We start from the raw sequence: 24,553 nt of genomic DNA, 5'->3' as shown, positions 1-24,553 counted from the left end.
TATTGTAGCTGGAAATGGCAGATTTTTAATGGAATATCTACATAGGCGTACAGAGGCCCATTATCAGCAACCATCACTCCTGTGTTCCAATGGTACGTTGTGTTAGCTAATCCAAGTTTATCATTTTAAAAGGCTAATTGATAATTAGAAAACCCTTTTGCAATTATGTTATCACAGCTGAAATCTGTTGTCCTGATTAAAGAAGAAATAAAACTGGCCTTCTTTAGTCTAGTTGAGTATCTGGCGCATCAGCATTTGTGTGTTCGATTACAGGCTCAAAAAGGCAAGAAACAAAGAACTTGCTTCTGAAACTCGGCAGTCTATTCTTGTTCTGAGAAATTATGGCTATTCCATGTGAGAAATTGGCAAGAAACTGAAGATCTCGTACAATGCGGTGTACTACTCCCTTCACAGAACAGTGCAAACTGCCTCTAACCAGAATAGAAAGAGGAGTGGGAGGACCCGGTGCACAACTGAGCAAGAGGACAAGTACATTAGATTGTCCAGTTTGAGAAACAGATGCCTCACAAGTCCTCAACTGGCAGCTTCATTAAATAGTACCCGCAAAACACCAGGCTCAATATCAACAGTGAAGTGGCGACTCCGGGATGCTGGTCTTCTAGGCAGAGTTGCAAAGAAAAAGGCATATCTCAGACTGGCCAATAAAAATAAAAGATTAAGATGGGCAAAAGAACACAGACACTGGACAGAGGAACTCTGCCTAGAAGGATAAACTTGGATTAGCTAACACAACGTGCCATTGGAACACAGGAGTGATGTTTGCTGATAATGGGCCTCTGTACGCCTATGTAGATATTCCATTAAAAAATCTGCCGTTTCCATCTACAATAGTCATTTACAACATTAACAATGTCTACACTGTATTTCTGATCAATTTGATGTTATTTTAATGACAAAAAATTAGCTTTTCTTTCAAAAACAAGGACATTTCTAAGTGACCCCAAACTTTTGAACGGTAGTGTATATATATTTTCTTACGTCTGTGATCTCATGGAAGGTCTGCCGCCCCGTTCGATCATGAATAGTCTTTATGGCCACGGGGATCTTTACTGAGTCTCCCTCAGGAATCCAAATGCCCTGAGAAAGGTGGAGGAAAAGACAGGGGGAGAGGGGTTACCTCACAATGAAACAAAGACAAGTAAGGTAAGAAGCACAATTTGGTAAATGGTAGAAAGGTGCATAGTGATGATGAAAATATGGGGTTTAAGAGGGCGACGGTTGATGTTGTAAGCACCTTGTGGATGGAGCCAAACACCCCGGTGCCCAGCAGCTTGATCTTACGGAGCTCTCTGACCTTCAGGATCCTCGCATGAACTTTGACCCCCTTCTCACCAGGGTCCAAGGGCTCTAAACTCTACAGACAAACACAAATGCACACAGTTAATATCAGGACATATCAAGACAATAACACACACAAACAGTGCTTTAAAAAAATCCTTATTTTCTCTCTCTCGCTCTCTCTCACTCACTCACTCACTCACTCACTCACTCACTCACTCACTCACTCACTCACTCACTCACTCACTCACTCACTCACTCACTCACTCACTCACTCACTCACTCACTCACTCACTCACTCACTCACTCACTCACTCACACACACACACACCCTCTCTCCCCTCCCCTTCCCACCTCTCCACTCGCCAGGTATCTCCTCATGGCTCTCTTGCGCCGGATTGCAAGACCTCGGCGGTACAGAACACTCATCACAAAGATAGAGATGCCCACTATCACCACTGCCAAAACTCCCAGAACAATGCCTATAATGGGTTGGCTGGAAAAAGACACAGGAAGAGGTATTAGCCAATCAGCAGCTGATATTCGGCAGCATTCGGATAGTATTTAGACCCCTTGACTTTTTCCACATTTTGCTATGTTAAAGACTTATTCTAGAGAGTATTTAAAAAATCTAATCAATGTACGCCATAATGACAAAGCGATAACAATTTTTGATGAAATGTTGGCAAATTCAATTGATTGGACATGATTTGGAAAGGCACCCACCTGTCTATATAAGTTCCCACAGTTGACAGTGCATGTCAGAGCAAAAACCAAGACATGAGGTTGAAGGAATTGTCTGTAGAGCTCCGAGACAGGATTGTGTCGAGGCACAGATATGGGGAAGGGTACCAAACATTTCGGCAGCATTGAAGGTCCCCAAGAACACAGTGGCCTCCATCATTCTTAAATGGAAGAAGTTTGGAACCACCAAGACTCTTCCTAGAGCTGGCCACCCGGCCAAACTGAGCAATCAGGGGAGAAGGGCCTTGGTCAGGAAGATGACCAAGAACACGACGGTCATTCTGACAGAGCTCCAGAGTTCCTCTGTTTAGATGGGAGAACCTTCCAGAAGGAGAACCATCTCTGCAGAACTCCACCAATCAGGCCTTTATAGTAGTGGCCAGACGGAAGCCACTCCTCAGTAAAAGGACTCTCGGAACATGAGAAACAAGATTCTCTGGTCTGATGAAACCAAGATCAAACTCTTTGGCTTGAATGCCAAGCGTTACGTCTGGAGGAAACCTGGCACCATCCCTACGGTGATGAATGGTGGTGGCAGCATCATGCTGTGGGGATGTTTTTCAGTGGCAGAGACTGGGAGACTAATCAGGATCAAGGGAAAGATGAACAGAGCAAAGTAGAGAGAGACCTCCTTGAGAAAAACCTGCTCCAGAGCACTCAGGATCTCAGACTGGGACGAAGGTTCACCTTCCAACAGGACAACAACACTAAGCACACAGCCAAGATAATGCAGGAGTGGCTTCGGGACAAGTCTCTGAATGTCTTTGAGTGGCCCAGCAAGAGCCTGGACTTGAACCTGATCAAACATCTCTGGAGAGACCTTAAAGTAGCTGTGCAGCAACGCTCTCCATCCAACCTGACAGAGCTTGAGAGGATTTGCAGAGACGAATGGGAGAAACTCCCCAAATACAGGTATGCCAAGCTTGTAGCGTCATACCCAAGAAGACTCGAGGATGTAATTGCTGCCAAAGATGCTTCGACAAAGCACTGTGTAAAGGGTCTGAATACTTACAGTACCAGTCAGAAGTTTGGATACACTTACTCATTCAAGGGTTTTTCTTTATTTTTACTATTTTCTACATTGGAGAATAATAGTAAAGCCATCAACACTATGAAATAACACATATGGAATCGTGTAGTAACTAAAAAAGTGTTAAACAAATCAAAACATATTTTATATCTGAGATTCTTCAAAGTAGCCACCCTTTGCCTTGATGACAGCTTTGCACACTCTTGGCATTCTCTCAACCAGCTTCATGAGGTAGTCACCTGGAATGCATTTCAATTAACAGGTGTGCCTTGTTTAAAGTTAATTTGTGGAATTTATTTCCTTCTTAATGAGTTTGATCCAATCAGTTGTGTTGTGACAAGGTAGGGATGGTATACAGAAGATAGTCTTATTTTTTGTAAAAGACCAAGTCCATATTATGGCAAGAACAGCTCAAATAAGCAAAGACAAACGACAGTCCATCATTACTTTAAGATTTGTAGGTCAGTCAATTTGGAAAATTTCCATAACTTTGAAAGTTTCTTCAAGTGCAGTCGCAAAAACCATCACGCCCTATGATGAAACTGTCTCTTACAAGGATTACCACAGGAAAGGAAGACCCAGAGTTACCTCCGCTGCAGAGGATAAGTTCATTACAGTTACCAGCCTCAGAAATTGCAGCCCAAATAAATGCTTCACAGAGTTCAAGTGACAGACACATCTCAACATCAACTGCTCAGAGGAGACTGTGTGAATGAGTTCTTCAAGGTCAAATTTTTGTAAATAAAATACTACTAAAGGACACCAATAGGAAGAAGAGACTTGCTTGGGCCAAGATTCACGAGCAATGGACATTAGACCGGTGGAAATCTGTCCTTTGGTCTGATGAGTCCAAATTTGGGATATTTGGTTCCAACTGCTGTGTCTTTGTGAGATGCAGAGTAGGTGAACGGATGATCTCCGCATGTGCGGTTCCCACTGTGAAGCATGGAGGAGGAGGTGTGATGGTGTGGGGGTGCTTTGCAAGTGACATTGTCAGTGATTTATTTAGAATTCAAGGTAAACTTAACCAGCATGGCTATCAGAGCATTCTACAGCGATACACCACCCATCCGGTTTACGCTTAGTGGGACTATCATTTGTTTTTCAACAGGACAATGACAAAACACACCTCCAGGCTGTGTAAGGGCTATTTGACCAAGAAGGAGAGTGATTGAGTGCTGCGTCACATGATCTGGCCTCCACATGTCTTCACTATTATTCTAAAATGTAGAAAATAGTTCAAATAAAGAAAAACCCTTGAATGAGCAGGTGTGTCCAAATGTTTGACTGGTACTGTATGTAAATGTGATATTTCAGTTTTTGCTTTGTCATTATAGGTTATAGTGTTAGATTGATGAGGGGGGAAAACTATTTGATCAATTTTAGATCAAGGCTGTACCTTAACAAAATGTGGAAAAAGTCAAGGGGTCTGAATATTTTCCGAATGCACCGTACGATAATGAAGATTGCTGTGTTCTAGACTAGAGAACACAGAACACACTTTAATTGTCATTACATTGAGGAGATATCAGGTTGTCAGTCACAGGTGGAGAAAAGACAGAGGCTCCACTCACCTAGTGGTTATTCTGGACGAGTCCAAACAGTCCCCAATGCCTGGCCCTGAGCAACTGAAAACACAGAACAGAGAGATATTTAACACGCACGCACGCACGCACACACACACACACACACCCCTCCCCCATTCTCTGACTCGTTTCTCACCTCTGGGTGCAGTTGAGGTGGCAGGGCTCACAGCGTCTCTGCTGGTTGGGGTATTTAAAGATGAGACCCTTCTCCCCCATCACTCCCTCAGGGCATGAAGACACACAGTGGGGACCGTCCCTCAGACTGGCACACACCACACACTTATTAGCTCCCTGCAGAGAGACAGAGAGGGAGAGAGAGGACAATTTCCATCTAACTGTGGTCCAGAATATCATCCACAAGGTGGCAGTAAAACGCTACATTTCAGATAGTCCTAACAATTTTGAGAGACACTTTTCAACTGATCACTCTGAGCTTATGTCTTTTTATGATGCATTGAGAGATATGGTCAGAGGTGTGCATACCGGTCCTGTGCAGGTGAGCTGTCCCTCCTGGACCTCACACTCTGAGTGACAGGGCATACACTCGCCCTTTGGACCTGCAAACTCACGCCCCTCCCTGGAGAAAAACATAGAGATTGAGATTGAAAAAGAGGTTGAACATAGTCACACACACACATTGAGACATACTGACAAATCTACATTATAATAAAGATACATTGTTTTGACTGACTACTGACCCAGTGAGAAATCTGCACTGATGGACACAGGTTCCTCCTCGGTTGTAGTTCTTACAGGACATACACTGGTCCGGACCAGGACCCCAACACCCCTCCAACGAACACAGTGGGTCACACATGTGCCCCTCCTCAACTACACACACACACAAACAGAAACATATGCAAAAAACTATTAGTACTTTACTAGTTTACCCGCCATATTCACTCAATGATTTTGAGATTTCACTCAGTCTCTCTCCTCAGTCCCCCTGTCTCACCACACTGGCTCTGGAGACGATTCTCCTTGATGTCAATGTTCTTCTGGCGGCGCTGTGGGCGGGAGCTGCTGCTGAAGAGGCGTGTCCAGTTGACGGTGTGGTGGTAGCACAGCTTCTTGTTTCCTGTGATGTAGACGCCGCCGTCGTTGATCCTCCGCAGCGAGCGCAGCCCCAGAGATGTCAGGGACGGGATGCGCATCACCAGCAGGGAGTAGCCCCTGAACAAGAGGGAGGAGGGAATAACGCAGGAGGAGGAAGATGGGCAGGGCAGAGGGGTAGAGAGGCAGTGAGATGACAGGAAGGGAGAGTGGGTCAAAGGTGAGGGAGCAGAGAGAGGAGAACCATCAGGGTGGAGGGAATGGAGGATACTTCAGACAAAATATGTACAAATGTATACTGGTGCTGGGAACATCAAGTCAGGACAGATAAAAAAATGAATTGCGCAATCGGCATTGCTGCTCCCAAACACTAATTGTCTACATGCAGACAGAAAAGATGTATGTTGCTATGTAGGGAATGCATATGTCATTGTCTTTGAGATTAGTTTCATCAATAACACCTATTCACCCAGTGACTCCCAGTACCCAACTCTTCACTTATACGTAGACGTGTCTATGGTCATATGGTATGATCAAGTTCAAAATACAATCATGAGGATAGTGGTTACCTTATACCTCAACACAAATCCCTCACCCACCACCACCACCAACTGAGACACTTCCCATACAGTTCAAGACACAACACATAACCAATTCTGAGTAAAATGTTGCTTAGCATAGTCACAGGTGATAAGGAGGAAATTGTGTAAGTATGATGTCATATCAGGAAGATTAGTAAAACAGCTGTCACAAACACTACTGTACCTTTTAGAGCGCCCTCTGATGGGACAAACAAGACAGAGAGAGAGACAGAAGAGACAGAGAGACAGAGAGAGGAAAACAGAAGAGACAGAGAGACAGAAGAGACAGAGAGACAGAAGAGACAGAGAGAGAGGAGAACAGAGTAGAGAATGAGAAAAGGGATGAAAGAGGATGAGAGAAAGTGGTGACAAGACACACAAGACACAACAGGTCTACAATGCAGTTGAACACAGATGGAAATGGTGATGGGTTCAGTGTACACATACTGTAGAATGTGAACAAGATATTTCTTCTTTCCTTAGTGCAGAGAGACAGAGACACAAGTATAGTGTCAGACAGTGAGGGAAACAGACAGACAGATCGTCACCTGTAAAGAGTTCTTCCTTGTATGGTTGTCAAGTTGGAGAACACTGACAGGTCTGTCAGAGTTTCCGGCCATGACTGGATACTCAGAATGTCTGGCAACCGGAGAAGGTGTGTTACAAACACAGAACACCATACAAACACACCACTAAACTGACACTTGCACTTGAAACTTCAACACACACACACATTCATACACACACATACTTGTGATCTCTCGCACAGTTCTGAAGATCTTCAGTTTCTCTGGGTCCAAAGCTGTGATGTTGTTGTAGGGATCACTGTGTATAGAAGATCAACCAACAGAGAAGTAGTGAGGACCAACGAAAAGGGAACAAGTTGACATTACTGTGTCATTTTGAATATACAGATGTAGGATCTTCATTTGAGCCAGTTTGCTACAGCAGGAAAATGAGCCTGCAGAAACAGGACTTGTGAATTATTATCTGGATTATAATTAATGGCATTTTTTTGTAGGGGATGATACATTTTTCATTAGGGCAAATCAAGTCTGACATTTTAAAGTGGAAATTAGAAACCTTAGAAGCCTTTTTTAGCCTTGAATAGACTACAAGTTTGCATTTCGTACTGTGCAGGAAAATTCTCAGCAACAAATCTTAATCAAATTAAGATCCTGCATCTGTACATTGAGTGTATAAAACATTAGGAACACCTGCTCTTTATGAAATAGACTGACCAGGTGAATTCCCTTCAATCAGTGTAGATGAAGGGAGGAGACAGGTTAAAGATGGATTTTAAAGCCTTGAGACACTTAAGACATGGATGGTGTGTGTGCCATTCAGAGGGTGAATCGGCAAAACAAAATATTGAAGTGCCTTTGAATGGGTTATGGTAGTAGGTGCCAGGCGCACCGGTTTGAGTGTGTCAAGAACTGCAATGCTGGTGCTAGCTGTGCCACTAGAGATTCTGGGTTTGAGTCCAGGTTCTGTCGCAGTCGGCCGCGACCGGGATACCCATTGGGCAGTGCACAATTGGCCCAGCGTCATCCGAGTTATGGGAGGGTTTGGCCGGCAGGGTTGTCCTTGTCCCATCGAGCACTAGCGACTCCAGCGGCGGACCAATGTTCCTCCGACACATTGGTGCGGCTGGCTTCCGGGTTAAGTGGGCATTGGTTGGGTTGTGCTTCTGAGGACGCACGACTCTCGACCTTCGCCTTTCCCGAGTCTGTACGGGAGTTGCAGCGATGAGACAAGACTGTAACTACCAATTGGATACCACGAAATTAGGGAGAAAAAGGGGTAAAAGTAACAACAAAAAAACAACAACAAATAAATTTATTTTTAAAAAGAACTGCAACGCTGCTGGGTTTTTCACGCCCAACAGTTTCCCATGTCAGTTTCCCATATCAAGAATGGTCCACCACTCAAAGAACATCCAGCCAACTTGATACAACTGTGGGAAGCATTGGAGTCAACATGCATCCCTGTGGAACACCTTCGACCCCTTATAGAATCCATGTTTCGACGAATTGAGGCTGTTCTGAAGGAAAAGGGGGGTGCAACTCAATATTAGGAAGGTGTCGATTTTTGAAGGTGTTTAAAAATTTAAAAAATTGATAGAGGTGAAAGGTAGGGGAGAGAGTGCTGAAAGCATATTGGGCCAGATTGGAAACTATACTGGCAGCGGTACATTGTACATGTGCTCCAGCTGCAGTGTCTTAGATCATTAAACCACCTCAGGTCATGCCATTTTGATAGGACATTGCAACTGTCACTCACCCTTTGATCCCGGTGACCAGAAAGTGCAGGCTGCCCTGGATCTTGGTGCAGTTGATGAAACTGTCAATGTTCTGAGAGTCCACTGTCTGTCTGGAGGCTGTGCCTGTTCCTCGACAAGCTAAAGAGGAGAGGAGAGGAGAGGAGAGGAGAGGAGAGGAGAGGAGAGGAGAGGAGAGGAGAGGAGAGGAGAGGAGAGGAGAGGAGAGGAAATAATTAATAAAGCCCAAGTTTCACTACATGAGTGAAAAGGACAGGTTGCTGGAGTAGAGGACACTACAGATCTATGATATTTGATGGGTGTATGTGTGGACACTGGACAGGCAGGTACCTTTGGGACAGAGGCCTCCACAGGGCTCACATCTCTTCACTCCTTTCTTCTCCACCTCCGTCTTATAAGGGGGGCAGCTGCTCACACACGAGCTCCCGTCCACCACAAAATTAGCTGTGGAAGAATGAGAGACAGAGAAAGAGTGGGGCAGAGGGACAGACAAATCATTAGAATCCATAGGAAAATACACAGGGAGATTGGACCATGCTAGAAATTGATAGATTGAATGTCGTCATGATGGTCATGATTAGGACCAGGAGTTGACCGGTGAGGTGTAGTGGATAGAGCATGCTGTGTGTGGACTCACTGGGGCACTGGGCCACGCAGATGGAGCCGTACTGGTACTTGGCGCTGGGGTTGGGCTCCAGTTTGAAGGTGTGCTTGTTGTAGATGAGGGTCTGGGGACACTGCGGCACACAGGAGCCTGAGTTGTTGAAGTTGCGGCAGGCCTGGATAGAGAAAATACAGTTATGCATTGCTTAGTAGTATAGGTTTAACCTATTCATTTCTATTCAATGACTATCAAAACTTCTGGTAACACTTCTTTGCAGTATGCTTGTGTGTATAGAAAACTCACAAAGCAGTCTGTGTCCAGGGGTCCGGTGCAGCCTCCTGCACACTCCATATGACAGCACTCACTGGGACTCCTCCCAAAGCAGCGGCCATTACACTGAGGGGCACACACTGTCTTCGTCACTGAGGGGGAGAGAGAGAGACAGAGAGAGAGAGAGAACACTTTGAGCCAAGCGATCTGACTGAGCTGGGTTGTATGCGACAGAGGGGTTATCTAGTGTTGCAAGACAATGAGAAGGAGGTGACTAACAGATCTGGCAGGTGTCATTCCTGGACCCCCAACATGGACCTGCGCATGCCTCATCACATGGCTCTGAAAAACAACATGTCAGAAATGTTAGAAAACGTAGAAGCTACATTATACAAGAACACAGATCCTAGCCATTTAACATAAAAGTTATCCGTACTGTAGCAGTCCCACCACTAATCTGAATACATAAACATGACAATTGACTTCTGCGAGTCCTACCATGTACCTCCCACTGTACGGCTGAGCTGGGTTGTACTCACGTTCAGGCCCGTTCTCGTTGATGATGACCTCAGAGGCTCCATCCTTCACTATGTCCAGCCAGTTCACCTGAGGGGTGTAGCTCAGGAACTTATTCTGAATGATCTGCACCCCTCCCTCCAGGATCTCTGTGGAACACACACACACACACACACACAAAAAGGAGGACAAACAATTAGTTTACTGTTTCCAGTCAAGATAATTGCCATAACAGGCCAGAACCCATTGGTGAGTAACCACATCAAAACTGACACAAGTCTGTATTTCTCTCTCACCCTATTGTGCCGTCTCTCACCTCTCATGTTACACTGACTGTTGGGTACATAGTAAAGGGCATTTCAACAGGGACTTCCAATAAAGACATCTACTCATATTGTACCTGACATAAACAATAACATGCACGCACACACACACACACGCACGCACGCACGCACGCACGCACGCACGCACGCACGCACGCACGCACGCACGCACGCACGCACGCACACACACACACACACACACACACACACACACACACACACACACACAAACAAACAAACAAACCTCCTTAAACCCTACTGTACTGTATCCATGCCAACAAGGGGTGTGGTTGTACTATGTGGGTGTGGGAGTGCCAACAGTAACATGCAACCAGGCTCTCTTTTCTTTATGTCCAGCCTCCCACGCGCAGCCATACTACAACTCTAGAGAGGGAGGGTTGTAGTAACATGCCTGCCATTTGTCACTGACACTTTGATGGGACGGGAGCATAAGGTTAACTACTGAAGCTGGCATGGTAGTTGACATGTGGACCATGATAACCATAGTGTTGTTTATGATGATGATGTGTATCACTTAAAGACTTATCTTCATCTCCATTAACATGTTTTTGAATGTGTGTGTGTGTGTGTGTGTGTGTGTGTGTGTGTGTGTGTGTGCGTGCGTGCGTGCGTGCGTGCGTGCGTGCGTGCGTGCGTGCGTGCGTGCGTGCGTGTACCTGTGAGGTGTGTGAGGCCCAGCTCCTCCAGTCCGTGTTGGCCGTCCTTCTGGTAGTTGACGAGGACAGCCAGAGCAAAGCGCTCCTCGAACAGAGTGGTGCCTCTGATGATACGGAGCTGGTCCAGCGGCAACCGACTGAACTGGTTAATGGCTATGAGGATGTAGCCTGTCACTTCTCTGATAGACTACAGGGGAGGAGAGAGGTCAGGGAAGAGGGAAAGAGTCAACAAAAAAGTTTTATTCCAAAGTGCAGTAAACTCCCACTGACATCCGTTCTTCTTGCTAACGTGCAATCATTGGAAAATAAAATTGATGACCTACGATTAAGATTATCCTACCAACAGGACATTAAAAACGGTAACATCTTATGTTTCACCGAGACATTGCTGAATGACGATACGGACAATATAGAGGAAGCAGGATTTCCCATACACCGGCATTACAGAGACGCTACCTCTGGTAAGACGAGGGGTGGAAGTGTGTGTCTATTTGTCAATAACAGCTGGTGCGCGATGTCTAATATTAAAGAAGTCTCGAGGTATTGCTCGCCTGAGGTAGAGTATCTTATGAAAAGCTGAAGACCACACTATCCACCAAGAGAGTTCTCATCTATATTATTCGTAGCAATCTATTTACCACCACAGAACGAAGCTGGCACTAAGACCGCTCTCAACCAACTCTATAAGGCCATAAACAAAGAAGAAAATGCTCACCCAGAAGCGGCACTCCTAGTGGCCGGGGACTTTAATGCAGGCAAACTTAAATCAGTTTTACCAAATTCTAACCAGCATGTCACATGTGGAACCAGAGAAAAAAAAATCCTAGACCACCTTTACTCCACACACAGAGATCCATACAAAGCTATCCCCCGCCCTCCATTTGGCAAATCTGACCATAATTCTATCCTTCTGATTCCTGCTTACAAGCAAAAACTAGAGCAGGAAGTACCAGTGACTCGCTCAATACGGAAGTGGTCAGATGACGCGGATGCTACACTACATGTCTGTTTTACTAGCACAGACTGGAATATGTTCCGGGATTCATCCAATGGCATTGAGGAGTACACCACCTCAGTTATCGGCTTCATCAATAAGTGCATCGACGACGTCGTCCCCACAGTGACTGTATGTACATATCCCAACCAGAATCCATGGATTACAGGCAACATCCGCATCGAGCTAAAGGCTAGAGCTGCCGCTTTCAAGGAGCGGGAGACTAATCCGGACGCTTATAAGAAATCCCATTATGCCCTCAGATGAACCATCAAACAAGCAAAGCGTCAATACAGAATTAAGATTGAATCCTACTACACCGGCTCTGACGCTCGTCGGATGTGGCAGGGCTTGAAAACTAATACGGACTACAAAGGGAAACCCAGACGCGAGCTGCCCAGTGACGCGAGCCTACCAGACGAGCGAAATGTATTTTATGCTTGCTTCAAGGCAAGCAACACCGAAGCATGCACGAGAGCACCAGCTGTTCTGGATGACTGTGTGATAACACTCTCGGTAGCCGATGTGAACAAAACCTTTAAACAGGTCAACATTCACAAAGTCGCTGGGCCAGACAGATTACGAGGACGTGTAGTCAAAGCATGCGCGGACCAATTGTCAAGTGTCTTCACTGACATTTTCAACCTCTCCCTGACCGAGTCTGTAATACCTACATGTTTCAAGCAGACCACCATAGTCCCTGAGCCAAAGAAAGCGAAGGTAACCTGCCTAAATGATTACCGCTCTGTGGCACTCACGTCGGTAGCCATGAAGTGCTTTGAAAGGCTGGTCATGCCTCACATCAACAGCATCCTCCCAGACACCCTAGATACACTCCAATTCGCATACCGCCCCAACAGATCCATAGATGACGCAATCTCATTCGCACTCCACACTGCCCTTTCCCACCTGGACAAAAGGAACACCTATGTGAGAATGCTGTTCATTGGCTACAGCTCATCGTTCAACACCATAGTGCCAACGAAGCTCATCACTAAGCTAAGGACTCTGGGACTAAACACCTCCCTCTGCAACTGGATCCTGGACTTCCTGATGGGCCGCTCCCAGGTGGTAAGAGTAGGCAACAACACGTCTGCCACACTGATCCTTAACACTGGGGCCCCTCAGGGGTGTGTACTTAGTCCCCTCCTGTATTCCCTGTTCACCCACGACTGCGTGGTCAAACACGACTCCAACACATCATTAAGTTTGCTGACGACACAACAGTGGTAGGCCTGATCACTGACAACGATGAGACAGCCTATAGGGAGGAGGTCAGAGAACTGGCAGTGTGGTGCCTCTCCCTCAGTGTGAGCAAGACAAAGGAGCTGATCGTGGACTACAGGAAAAGGCAGGCCGAACAGGCCCCCATTAACATCGACCGGGCTGTAGTGGAGCGGGTTGAGAGTTTCAAGTTCCTTGGTGTCCACATCACCAACAAACTATCATGGTCCAACATACCAAGACAGTCGTGAAGAGGGCACGACAAAACCTTTTCCCCCTTAGGAGACTGAAACGATTTGGCATGGGTCCACAGATCCTCAAAAGGTTCTACAGCTGCACCATTGAGAGCATCCTGACCGGTTGCATTACCGCCTGGTATGGCAACTGCTCGGCATCTGACCGTAAGGCGCTACAGAGGGTAGTGCGATTGGCCCAGTACATCACTGAGGCAAAGCTTCCTGCCATCCAGGACCTATATAATAGGCAGTGTCAGAGGGAAGCCCATAAAATTGTCAGAGACTCCAGTCACACAAGTTATAGACTGTTTTCTCTGCTACTGCACGGCAAGTGGTACCGGAGTGCCAAGTCTAGGACCAAAAGGCTCCTCAACAGCTTCTACCCCCAAGCCATAAGACTGCTGAACAATTTAAAAAATCGCCACCGTACAATTTACATTGACCCCCTCTCCCTTTTGTACACTGCTGCAACTCGCTATTTATTATCTATGCATAGTCACTTCATCCCCACCTACATATACAAATTACCTCAACTAACCTGTACCCCCGCACACCGACTCGGTACCGGTGCCCCCTGTATATAGCCTCGTTATTGTTATTATTTTTGTGTTGCTTTTAATTATTACTTTTTACTTTCGTCTACTTGGTAAATATTTTCTTAACTCTTCTTGAACTGCACTGTTGGTTAAGAGCTTGTAAGTGAGCATTTCACGGTAAAGTCTACACTTGTTGTATTTGGCGCATGTGACAAATAAAGTTTGATTTGATTTGAAATTTCGAACTTTCACCGTATGTATTCTACTATTCTACCTCTCAACAGTAAGTTGAGATCCCGCTTAGCGGCCGGAGGCCCTAAGCAATTGCCTATATCGCTTATGCCTGGGGCCGGCCCTGGACTAAGGTTATAGACTGGAATGTAAGGTGACTCATTTTGTACAGGAGACAGTGACATTATCCACAGGAGACACACACTGATAAGAGCTCTGAGTAGTTCTCTGTGCAGCAAAGGGAAGTCTGTGGCCTGACATGTCTGATTGTGTGTTTAGTGTTGTCAGCAGTGGTGGAAAAAGTACCCAATTGTCATACTTGAGTAAAAGTAAAGATGCCTTAATAGAAAATGACTCAAGTAAAGTAAGTCACCCAATAAAATAGTACTTGAGTAAAATTCTAAAAGTATTTGGTTTAAAGATACTTAATTATCAAAAGTAAATGTAATTGCTAAAATATAATTAAGTATCAAATGTAAAAGTACAAGTATAAATGATTTAAAACTCTTTATTTGAGCAATTACAATTTTCTTGTTTTTTTTTATTTATGGATAGCTAGGGGCACACTCCAACACTCAGACATCATTCACAAATGAAGCATTTGTGTTTAGTGAGTCCGACAGACAAGAGGCAGTTGGGATGAACAGGGATGTTCTCTTGAGTGTGTGAATTTGACCATTGTCCTGTCCTGCTAAGCATTCAAAATGTAACAAGTACTTTTGGGTGTCGGGGAAAATGTTCAAAGTATATAATTTTCTTTAGGAATGTAGTGAAGTAAAAGTAAAAGTTGTCAAAAATATAAATAGTAAAGTAAAGTACAGATACCCCAAGCACCTACTTAAGTAGTACTTTCAAGTATTTTTACTTAAGTACTTTACACCACTGGTTGTCAGGAAAATAGACTGGCACTATATATAGACTTCTGTTGAACTGGACTAAATTATACATACACTCCTGATGCAAGAAACACACACACACACACACACACACACACACACACACACACACACACACACACACACACACACACACACACACACACACACACACACACACACACACACACACACACACACACACACACCTGTTGCCATTCATCCACCTGTTCATCCCCTCACCTGTAGAAAAGTGAAATCCCTCCAATGTTCCATCATGGTTATCTCCAGGTTGCCCATGACAATCTCACAGCCGCTGTACATATCCTTCATCAGTGTGTACTGCGTCTGTGAACTTCCTGTCACGCTCAGTGCGTTCTGGGTGCCGGAGCATATCACTGCGGGGAAAGAAAGGCAAAAGATAGTTCTTCAGTTTTAAGGATTTCACTTCAAAACTCTAGCCTAAGTTGTTGTCAGTACTGATCCATTTTGTGTAGTTTTGATGTAATACATCAGCTCACAACATACATTCAAACTCTGACTAATACATACTGTAATAACTGTCAGTGGTAGGAATAATAATTCATTGGTTTATGCTCATTTCTCATGCCCTTTAGCTTTGCATGCTAACGGCCAGAATGGATACATGTGATGTGAAATAGGCTGAGGCCAGTGCTACATTCAATACAGTAACTGACTGTCTCTGGGGCAGACATACTGGGCCTTTCTTACTGTGGACTGTAGGAGTCCAGTCCCTTTCCATGTCATTGGGACAGAGAGACTGTTTTGCTATTCAAATCTCAGCCAGATGTCCAAAGAGAGAGAAAGAGAAAGGGAAAGAGGAAGGAAGAGAGGCTAACTCTGTATAATAACTTGTTTGTTTTTTTATTTCCAGTTGCTGTTCGATGAATATGTTTCCCTATATACCAATAGGTAATTTATTCACAGATTGAAAGGTAGCTAAGAACAAGCTATACTGTGTTGGATCTGATGGGACGTTGAACTGCACACAGGCCTGCTTGTGACTACCCTAAAGAGATAGACCATGTTTATAACGAAACAGGATGAGTCCCAAATGCAGACACAGGAGGCAGAGGGTTTGACTCTCTGGTATTTATTAATAGACAAGGGGCAGGCAAAAGGCAGGTCGAGGACAAGCAATAGTTCGTAAACCAGGTCAGAGCCAGATGGGTACAGGACGGCAGGCGGGCTCAGAGTCAGGGCAGGCAGAAAAGGTCGGAACCGGGAGGACTAGAAAAACAGGAGTACAGAAAAACACGCTGGTAGGCTTGACGAGACAAGACGAACTGGCAACAGACAAACAGAAACCACCGGTATAAATACACAGGGAGACACCTGGTGGTGTACAAATGGGAGACACCTGGTGGGGGATGGACACAAGCATAAGACAGGTGAAACAGATCAGGGTGTGACAGCATCCCCACCTCTAGGGGCGCCACCTGGCGTCCTACCCGGGCGCATGCCTGGTTGACCGGGATGCTGGCGGTAAAAGTCAGCGATGAGGGCCAGGTCCAGGATGTTCTTAGCGGGGACCCAGCACCTCTTCTCCGGGCCATTACCCTCCCAGTCAACCAGGTTCTGGAAACCCCTGCCCGAAGTTGAACACTCAGGAGGCGTCTCACCTTGTATGCCGGAAGGCCATCAATGAGATGGGCGGGGGGGGGGGGGGGGGTCTGGAAACAGGAGACATAGGGCTGTGAGACAGAGGTTTAATCTTAGACACATGAAATGTGGGATGTATACGGAGGGTGCGGGGCAACAGAAGACGAACAGCAGTGGGACTAAGGATTTAAGAGATGGGAAAGGGGCCGATAAAGCGGGGGGAAAGTTTATGGGATTCCACTCTGAGGGGCAGATCCCGAGTGGAGAGCCATACCCTCTGCCCAAGACTGGGGTCCGGTGGTGATCCGCCTGTCGCCGATACCTGGAGGTGGTCTTAAGAAGAGCGGACCGGGCTCTCTTCCAGATATGCCGACAGCGACGGACGAACATCTGGGTTGAGGGCATGCTGACCTCTTCCTCTTGCTCTGGGAAGAGCGGAGGCTAGTAACCCAGGGAACACTCGAAAGGCGAGAGCCCAGTGGCCGAGCAGGGTATGATGTTCCACCCACACGAGTTGCTGGCTCCAGGTGGTGGGATTGGCCGAGACGAGTCACTGAAGTGTCGTCTCCAGGTCCTGTTTGGCACGCTCTGACTGGCCGTTGGACTGAGGACAGGCTGGCCGACGACCCAATGAGGGTGCAGAACGCCTTCCAGAATCGTGACGGAAACTGAGGACCACGATCGGAGACCATGTCAACAGGAAGTCTATAGATTAGGCACTGTGCAGGCGGCGACCGCTGTAGGATGAAACGTTATTGGATGAAAGCCAGGGTCCGTCGGGAGCCGAGATGACAGGTAAGCTTCGAGGAATGGGCCCATTCAGGACCGGGCCGAATCAGGGACGAACATCCGGTTAGCCATGCCCCCTGCCTGGTGCACCTTGTGGACCAGGCTCTTGATTCACGAGACAAGTGTAGCAGTGAGACAGGAGGTAGGGAGGATGATCTCTGGGTCTGATTGTATAGCCGCAGAACTGTACAGGCGGGAGAGAGCATCAGGCTTAACATTCTTGGACCCAGGGCGGTAGGTGATGGTAAAGTTAAACCAAGTGAATAACAGAGCCCAACGAGCCTGTCTAGAGTTGAGGCGTTTGGCGATGCGGACATATTCAAGATTCTTAGGGTCGGTCCAAACTAAGAATGGCATTAAGCCAATGCTTCCACTCCTCCAGCGCCATCTTGACTGCAAGAAGCTCTCGATTACCAATGTCATAGTTCCTCTCAGCAGAATTCAGGCGATGAGAAAGGAAAGCGCAGGGGTGCAACTTTTGGTCCTGTGCCGAACGTTGGGACAGAACGACCCCCACTCCAACATCCGAGGCTTCAACCTCCACCACGAACTGATGGGATGAGTCCGGATGGATGAGGATGGGCTGTGGTGAAACGATGCTTGAGATCCAAAACCCAGTGTCAGCAGCTGGGGACCATGTGAACGGCACCTTAGAAGAAGTGAGTGCAGAAAGGGGAGAAGCCAGGGTGCTGAAGCCAGGGTGCTGTAGCCCCGAATGAAGTGCCGTCCAGTGCTCTGGCGTCCATGGGAACGTAGAGGAGTTGTGTGGCGATACGCAGCTCAGATACTAGAGTAGCGTCCATGAAGCTCTCGTCAGCCCCAGAGTCAATGAGCATCCGGAGAGATTTAGACCGGTCACCCCACAGCAAGATAACATGGAAAGGAGTACGAGTAATAGGAGTTAGAAGACTCCCAGTATGGCCCACCAGCGTACTCGTACCTACTGATGAGCCTGGTATTTTACTGGACAGGTGGATATGTAACGCCCTGTAGCACCACAATACAACTGCAACTGTTGTAGCTCATCCTGCGTAATCATACGATAGGCGACAATCTTGCCCTGCCCAGTTGCATAGGCTCTGGAGTAAACGAGTTGCCCGTCCCTGATGATTTCCGAGGGGGCTCGGGTGACATCGGATCCTCTCGGGAATGCAGGCGTCGGGGACATCCGTGTTCCTTCGGAGGAGAGAAAGCAGCCGTGGAAGAGCGAGTGTGGACGAGAACAGACCTCCTCTCCCTCCTGCATTCCCATAGGCGCCCAACAATCCTTATGGTTAAGGCTATGAGGGAGTTGAGGTCCAAGGGTAACACCCGAGCTGCGAGCTCGTCTTTAATCTCCTCCGATAATCCATGAAGGAAGGTGTCAAACAGGGACTCCGGGTTCCAGGCACTCTCGGCAGCCAACGTGCGAAAGTCTACCACGTAGTCTGCCACACTACAGGAGTCTTGACGTAGTAGAAGTAGCTTTCGGGTCACCTCTCCCGGTCAACGGAGAATCGAACACCTTCCTCACATCCGCCACAAAATCCTGCAGACGAAGGCAAATAGTGGATTGTTGCTCCCAAACCACTGTGCGCTGTTCCAGACATCAGTGTTATGAGATACGCTTTCTTCGAACGATCTGAAGGAAACGAAGAGGGCTGCAGCTCAAAGATGAGGGAGCACTGAGAAAGAAACGCCTGGCAGGTTCCAGGATCCCCAGCATAGCGCTCCAGATGAGGTAAGCGGGTTCTTGGGAAGCCGGGGTAGGCTAGACAAAAATCACCACTGGTAGGGGGATTACTGAGCATCTGGGAGGTCTCCGTTGTGGCATGCTGCCTGATAGATAGTCCACGGAATTGCTCCAGTAATGATTTGAAGCCCTGGTCATGGCGTTCCGCCAAAGTATGGAGTCCATCCATAAGATTCTGGAGTAGATCCTCATGTCTTCCAATGGTGGCTCCATGCAGGGAGACAGTGTTGCGGAGCTGGTCTGAGTCTGCTGGGTCCGTCATGGCCAGTTCGTACTATAACGAGGGACAGGAGGCAGATGGTTTGAGTCTCTGGTATTTATTAATAGACAAGGGGCAGGAAAGAGGCAGGTCGAGGACAGGCAGAAGTTTGTAAACCAGGTCAGAGTCAGATGGGTACAGAACGGCAGGCAGGCTCGAGGTCAGGGCAGGCAGAATGGTATGGCAGGCGGGCTCAGGGTCAGAGCAGGCAGAAAAGGTCGGAACCGGGAGGACAAGAAAAACAGGAGTATGGAAAAACATGGTGGTAGGCTTGACGAGACAAGACGAACTGGCAACAGGCAAACAAAAACCACCGGTATGAATACACAGGAGATAATGGAACAAATGCGAGACACCTGGTGGGGGGAGGAGACAAGCACAAGACAGGTGAAATAGATCAGGGCGTGACAATGTTTTCAAGTTCGTGTGCTCTCATATGTTGTATATGTGCTCTGTTCTTGTGCTCTCACAATGATCGAAATACATGTTCAGCATTAAATCTGGAGACTCTGAGGAGTCACATAGACATGAGCACCGAACGTGTTAACATGTACTAGTTCATTAGATTCACACATGGAATAACAATCAGTAAAAGCTAGAAGGTGATTCTGGAGAGAGTATAGCGTGTGATAACAGTCCAATGAGCAGGCCCAGCCATCATAAAGCAGAGATAGCAGCTACTTTATTGTGTTTGTGAAGGAGCAAGAGAGAGAGGGTCACAGGTGCTAGTCTAGAGGAATTTGGACACACTTGGACATCAATCGCAGTCAGACAGAGCACACTGACTCTACCTGGGTAGAGGGTCTATGGAAATTCCTGAACACTACACTCTTAGAGAAAAGGGTTCCAACAGGGTTCTTTGGTTGTCCCCATAGGAGAACCCTTTTTGGCTCCAGGTAGAACTCTTTTGGGATCCATGTAAACTCAGCAAAATAAGAAACGTTCCTTTTTCAGGACCCTGTCTTTCAAAGATAATTAGTAAAAATCCAAATAACTTCACAGATCTTCATAAAAGATCTAAAGGAAAGGATTTAAACACTGTTTCCCATGCTTGTTCAATGAACCATAAACAATTAATGAACATGCACCTGTGGAACGGTCGTTAAGACACAGACGGTAGGCAATTAAGGACACAGTTATGACAACTTAGAACACTAAAGAGGCCTTTCTACTGACTCTGAAAATCACCAAAAGAAAGATGCCCAGGGTCCCTGCTCATCTGCATGAACGTGCCTTAGGCATGCTGCAAGGAGGCATGAGGACTGCAAATGTGGCCAGGGCAATAAATTGCAATGTCCGTACTGTGAGACGCCTAAGATAACGCTACAGGGAGACAGGACAGACAGCTGATCGTCCTCGCTGTGGCAGACCACGTGTAACAACACCTGCACAGGATCGGTACATCCAAACATCACACCTGCTGGACAGGTACAGGATGGCAACAACAACTGCCCGAGTTACAACAGGAACGCACAATCCCTCCATCAGTGCTCAGACTGTCCGCAATAGGCTGAGAGGCTGGACTGAGGGCTTGTAGGCCTGTTGTAAGGCAGGTCCTCACCAGACATCACCGGCAACAATGTCGCCTATAGGCACAAACCCACTGTCGCTGGACCAGACAGGACTGGCAAAAAGTGCTCTTCACTGACGAGTCGAGGTTTTGTCTCTAGGGGTGATGGTCGGATTCGGGTTTATCGTCGAAGGAATGAGCGCTACACCGAGGCCTGTACTCTGGAGCGGGATCGATTTGGAGGTGGAGGGTCCGTCATGGTCACACACCAGATACTGACTGTTACTTTTGATTTTGACCCCATCCCCCAAGGTTCAGGGGCACACTATTCAATTTCTGTTAGTCACATGTCTGTGGAACTTGTTCAGTTTATGTCTCAGTTGTTGAATCTTGTTTTGTTCATGCAAATATTTACAAATGTTAAGTTTGCTGAAAATAAACGCAGTTGACAGTGAGAGGACGTTTATTTTTTTGCTGAGTTTGGAACCCTCCGTGGAAATAGTTTGACATGGAACCCAATAGGGTTCTACCTTGAATCAAAAATGGTTCTTCAAAGGGTTCTCCTATGGGGACAACCGAAGAACCGTTTTCGGTTCCAGATAGCACCTTTTTTCTAAGTATACCTAGCAGCATGCTACATTAGACCAGTGCTCTTCTATCTTGGTCCTGGACACCCACAAGGTTGCACATTTTGCTCTTGCCCAGCACTTGCATATGTGCAACCTGCCATTGTGAGATTGCATGTGTGTAATAAACGTGTAATAAACAAGGAACAGACATTTTTATATAACGAATCACCAGCTAGATGCCAGGTGTACAAGTTACAACACAAGAGAGTGTCATTTAAGCATGTGTACTGTAGGAGCTCTGTTCAGCTCAAATTGGGCCATGGACTTTGTGCAGTGTAGACACGTTTGGGCCTTGGAATTGTAATTATCATTAGATTGTAATTATGTTCTTATGTGTACATTGCACACTGCGAACCATCTTATCACTGCCCCACCTAGATTAAGCACTGGGAGAAGCCTGAGCTTGGTCACTGCTATCAGTGGATGGCTTAAAGCTGTTTACACTCAACCAGTTCAATTACCTGTTGAGAAATAGTCCTGTGCACCTGCACATGTACACCCAGGCAAACAAAATCACGAAAGTGTACAATCACCAGACAAACATTAATGTGTATGCAAGCACAATAATTGTACACAAAGAAGGTCATCAGATGCTGTTCAGCCACGTTATCTACCTCCACAGTGTTCCTGTACACTGTTTCACATTGTTTGTAAAAAATTGTCACTTTTTGTCTTCTATGTTATATATTGTATTACCTTGTTTTTTTAAATCGACTATTGTGCTCTTGTTATTTTCTTACTATTTGTATTACTTTTATTAATCTACTTTGTATATTGTATATTTAAGCAATAAGGCCCGCATAGCGTCGTGGCTAAGAAAGGGGAAAGGGGGATACCTAGTCAGTTATACAACTAAATGCCTTCAACTGAAATGTGTCTTCCGCATTTAACTCAACCCCTCTGAATCAGAGAGGTGTGGGGGGCTGCTTTAATCGACATCCACGTCTTTGGTGCCCGGGGAACAGTGGGTTAACTGCCTTGCTCAGGGGCAGAACGACAGATTTTTACCTGCTCGGGAATTCGATTCAGCAACCTTTCGACAGCCCTTAGCCCTGGTATATTGGCCATATACCACACCCCCGCGGGCCTTATTGCTTAAATATACAATATACAGTAGCAAAACTATTATAAACTGGTTACCAATGTAATTAGAGCAGTAAAAATACATGTTTTGTCATACCCATGATATACGGTCTCCTATACCATGGCTGTCAGCCAATCAGCATTTAGGGCTCAAACCGCTCAGTTTATAATGATAGTTTTGCTACTTCACATTTATTCTGCACTGTTGAGGAAGAGCTGGAAGTAAGCATTTCACTGTATCGTTACACCCGCTGTATTCTATGCTAGTGGAGAATAAAAATGTCAAGGGGTCTGAGTACTTTCCAAATGCACTGTATATCTACTGTACATAGAAATCGTGGCCAATTGCTTCCTGTTTAAGTCATGTCTTTAGTCACGTTTGTATGGGTCAAACAAAAACACTCTAATGATTGCTTGACAATAGAGCCTCCCACAATGCAGGTGATGACTGCAGGATGAAGTTGGTGAAGAGCAGCTGCAGAAACTTGCAGTCGACTGTAGTCAAAACATCATGACCTTTCAATGATTTTTGGAAAGTTCATGCAGTCGACATTTAGGAGCATGCACAGGGCCCCAGGGTTCTGGTATAGAAGCTCCTCTCTCTCTCTCTCTCTCTCTCTCTCTCTCTCTCTCTCTCTCTCTCTCTCTCTCTCTCTCTCTCTCTCTCTCTCTCTCTCTCTCTCTCTCTCTCTCTCTCTCTCTCTCTCTCTCTCTCTCTCTCTCTCTCTCTCTCTCTCTCTCTCTCTCTCTCTCTCTCTCTCTCTCTCTCTCTCTCTCTCTCTCTCTCATAATGAAGATATTTTCCTAGACTCTATACCTCTTTTCCATTTTCTCCTGACTATTTTCCTCTGTTGCATATGCAGTCAAGGCTAGATAGTGGTGTCATTGTCCATTTCCATAGACAGCAACCTAACACACTAAAAAACATTACTGCCATAGACAGTAACCTAACACACTAGAAAACATTTCTCAGTTCTGGATCAGGTTTAGTTGTCATTTTCATTCAGCTGTTTCTGAAAGGGAGGGAAAGAAAAGGGAGGGAAAGAAAAGGGAGGGAAAGAAAGAAAAGAAAGAATGGAGGTAGGAGGAGATAAACCATTTCTATAAAGCGATAGAAACAGTGGATGAGGTAAACAGAAACTTGGCTCAGGACGCCAACAGATTACTGCATACCTTAGAGGTCTATTCTCACATACACGCCTCACTGAGATGTATGTTCAGCACACACACACTGACACACACACTGACTCACACACACACAAACAGACATACACACATACACACACAGAGCAGAAGGATCAACACACACATCAAAGCATATAAACACATACTATGTCACATTTATTTTATAAGGCACATTTTACATTGCTATTGTTCACTTCCCACGGGGTATAATCCTTCAGGTCCATTGATATTGTAATAATGCTTAGCTTAGGAATACTTTTTCTGTGATAAATGAAAAGAGTAAATAAAGAGTTTCATTCCAAAACGCTACATATCCATTTTCAGAAATGTTGGTAAATTAGCTTTTTTGGTTTAAAGAATTTACCAAAGAGATTGGTGTGTTTTTTCCACATCTAATCGTGGCATGGGGTTGTTCAGTAACAGACATGTATTTATTTGAAATCTATCACTGGATGGTTTCATTTCAGAGATACAAACAACCACATTTTGCTGCAAAACAAGATATATTCGCATCATTCTCAGAAGAAAAAGTAGCATTCAAGGATTTACACAGTCAAATGTGACAAATAATTACATTTGTAATAAAGAACTGAACAAATGATACATTTGATATCAATAATAAAAAATATATATAAAACATTATCAATACAGTAATATGAGATCTGGGCTCTGGTCAAAAGTAG

At 45.8% G+C, this 24,553-nt stretch overlaps 1 protein-coding gene across 2 annotated transcripts in view; it reads right to left on the bottom strand.

Moving 5' to 3' along the window:
• The window catches only part of LOC120061323 (receptor tyrosine-protein kinase erbB-3-like), a 33,660-nt gene that overhangs the window by 5,657 nt on the left and 3,450 nt on the right, over nucleotides 1-24,553 (bottom strand). For both annotated transcript variants that reach the window (XM_039011061.1, XM_039011070.1), the window contains exons 2-19: nucleotides 15,304-15,458; nucleotides 10,965-11,151; nucleotides 9,988-10,113; nucleotides 9,728-9,790; nucleotides 9,482-9,600; nucleotides 9,212-9,353; nucleotides 8,905-9,018; nucleotides 8,577-8,694; nucleotides 7,045-7,118; nucleotides 6,842-6,932; nucleotides 5,615-5,832; nucleotides 5,358-5,490; nucleotides 5,143-5,236; nucleotides 4,796-4,950; nucleotides 4,648-4,701; nucleotides 1,654-1,795; nucleotides 1,256-1,375; nucleotides 1,000-1,098 (exon numbers count right to left, since the gene is read on the bottom strand). In XM_039011061.1, coding sequence (XP_038866989.1) covers nucleotides 1,000-1,098; nucleotides 1,256-1,375; nucleotides 1,654-1,795; nucleotides 4,648-4,701; nucleotides 4,796-4,950; nucleotides 5,143-5,236; nucleotides 5,358-5,490; nucleotides 5,615-5,832; nucleotides 6,842-6,932; nucleotides 7,045-7,118; nucleotides 8,577-8,694; nucleotides 8,905-9,018; nucleotides 9,212-9,353; nucleotides 9,482-9,600; nucleotides 9,728-9,790; nucleotides 9,988-10,113; nucleotides 10,965-11,151; nucleotides 15,304-15,458 — 2,204 coding nt within the window. The remainder of the gene's footprint in view (nucleotides 1-999; nucleotides 1,099-1,255; nucleotides 1,376-1,653; nucleotides 1,796-4,647; nucleotides 4,702-4,795; nucleotides 4,951-5,142; nucleotides 5,237-5,357; nucleotides 5,491-5,614; nucleotides 5,833-6,841; nucleotides 6,933-7,044; nucleotides 7,119-8,576; nucleotides 8,695-8,904; nucleotides 9,019-9,211; nucleotides 9,354-9,481; nucleotides 9,601-9,727; nucleotides 9,791-9,987; nucleotides 10,114-10,964; nucleotides 11,152-15,303; nucleotides 15,459-24,553) is intronic.

This window comes from Salvelinus namaycush, chromosome 2 (assembly GCF_016432855.1).
Source record: "Salvelinus namaycush isolate Seneca chromosome 2, SaNama_1.0, whole genome shotgun sequence".
In the NCBI taxonomy this organism is placed as follows: domain Eukaryota; kingdom Metazoa; phylum Chordata; class Actinopteri; order Salmoniformes; family Salmonidae; genus Salvelinus; species Salvelinus namaycush.
This window is presented reverse-complemented; position numbering and strand designations above follow the sequence as displayed.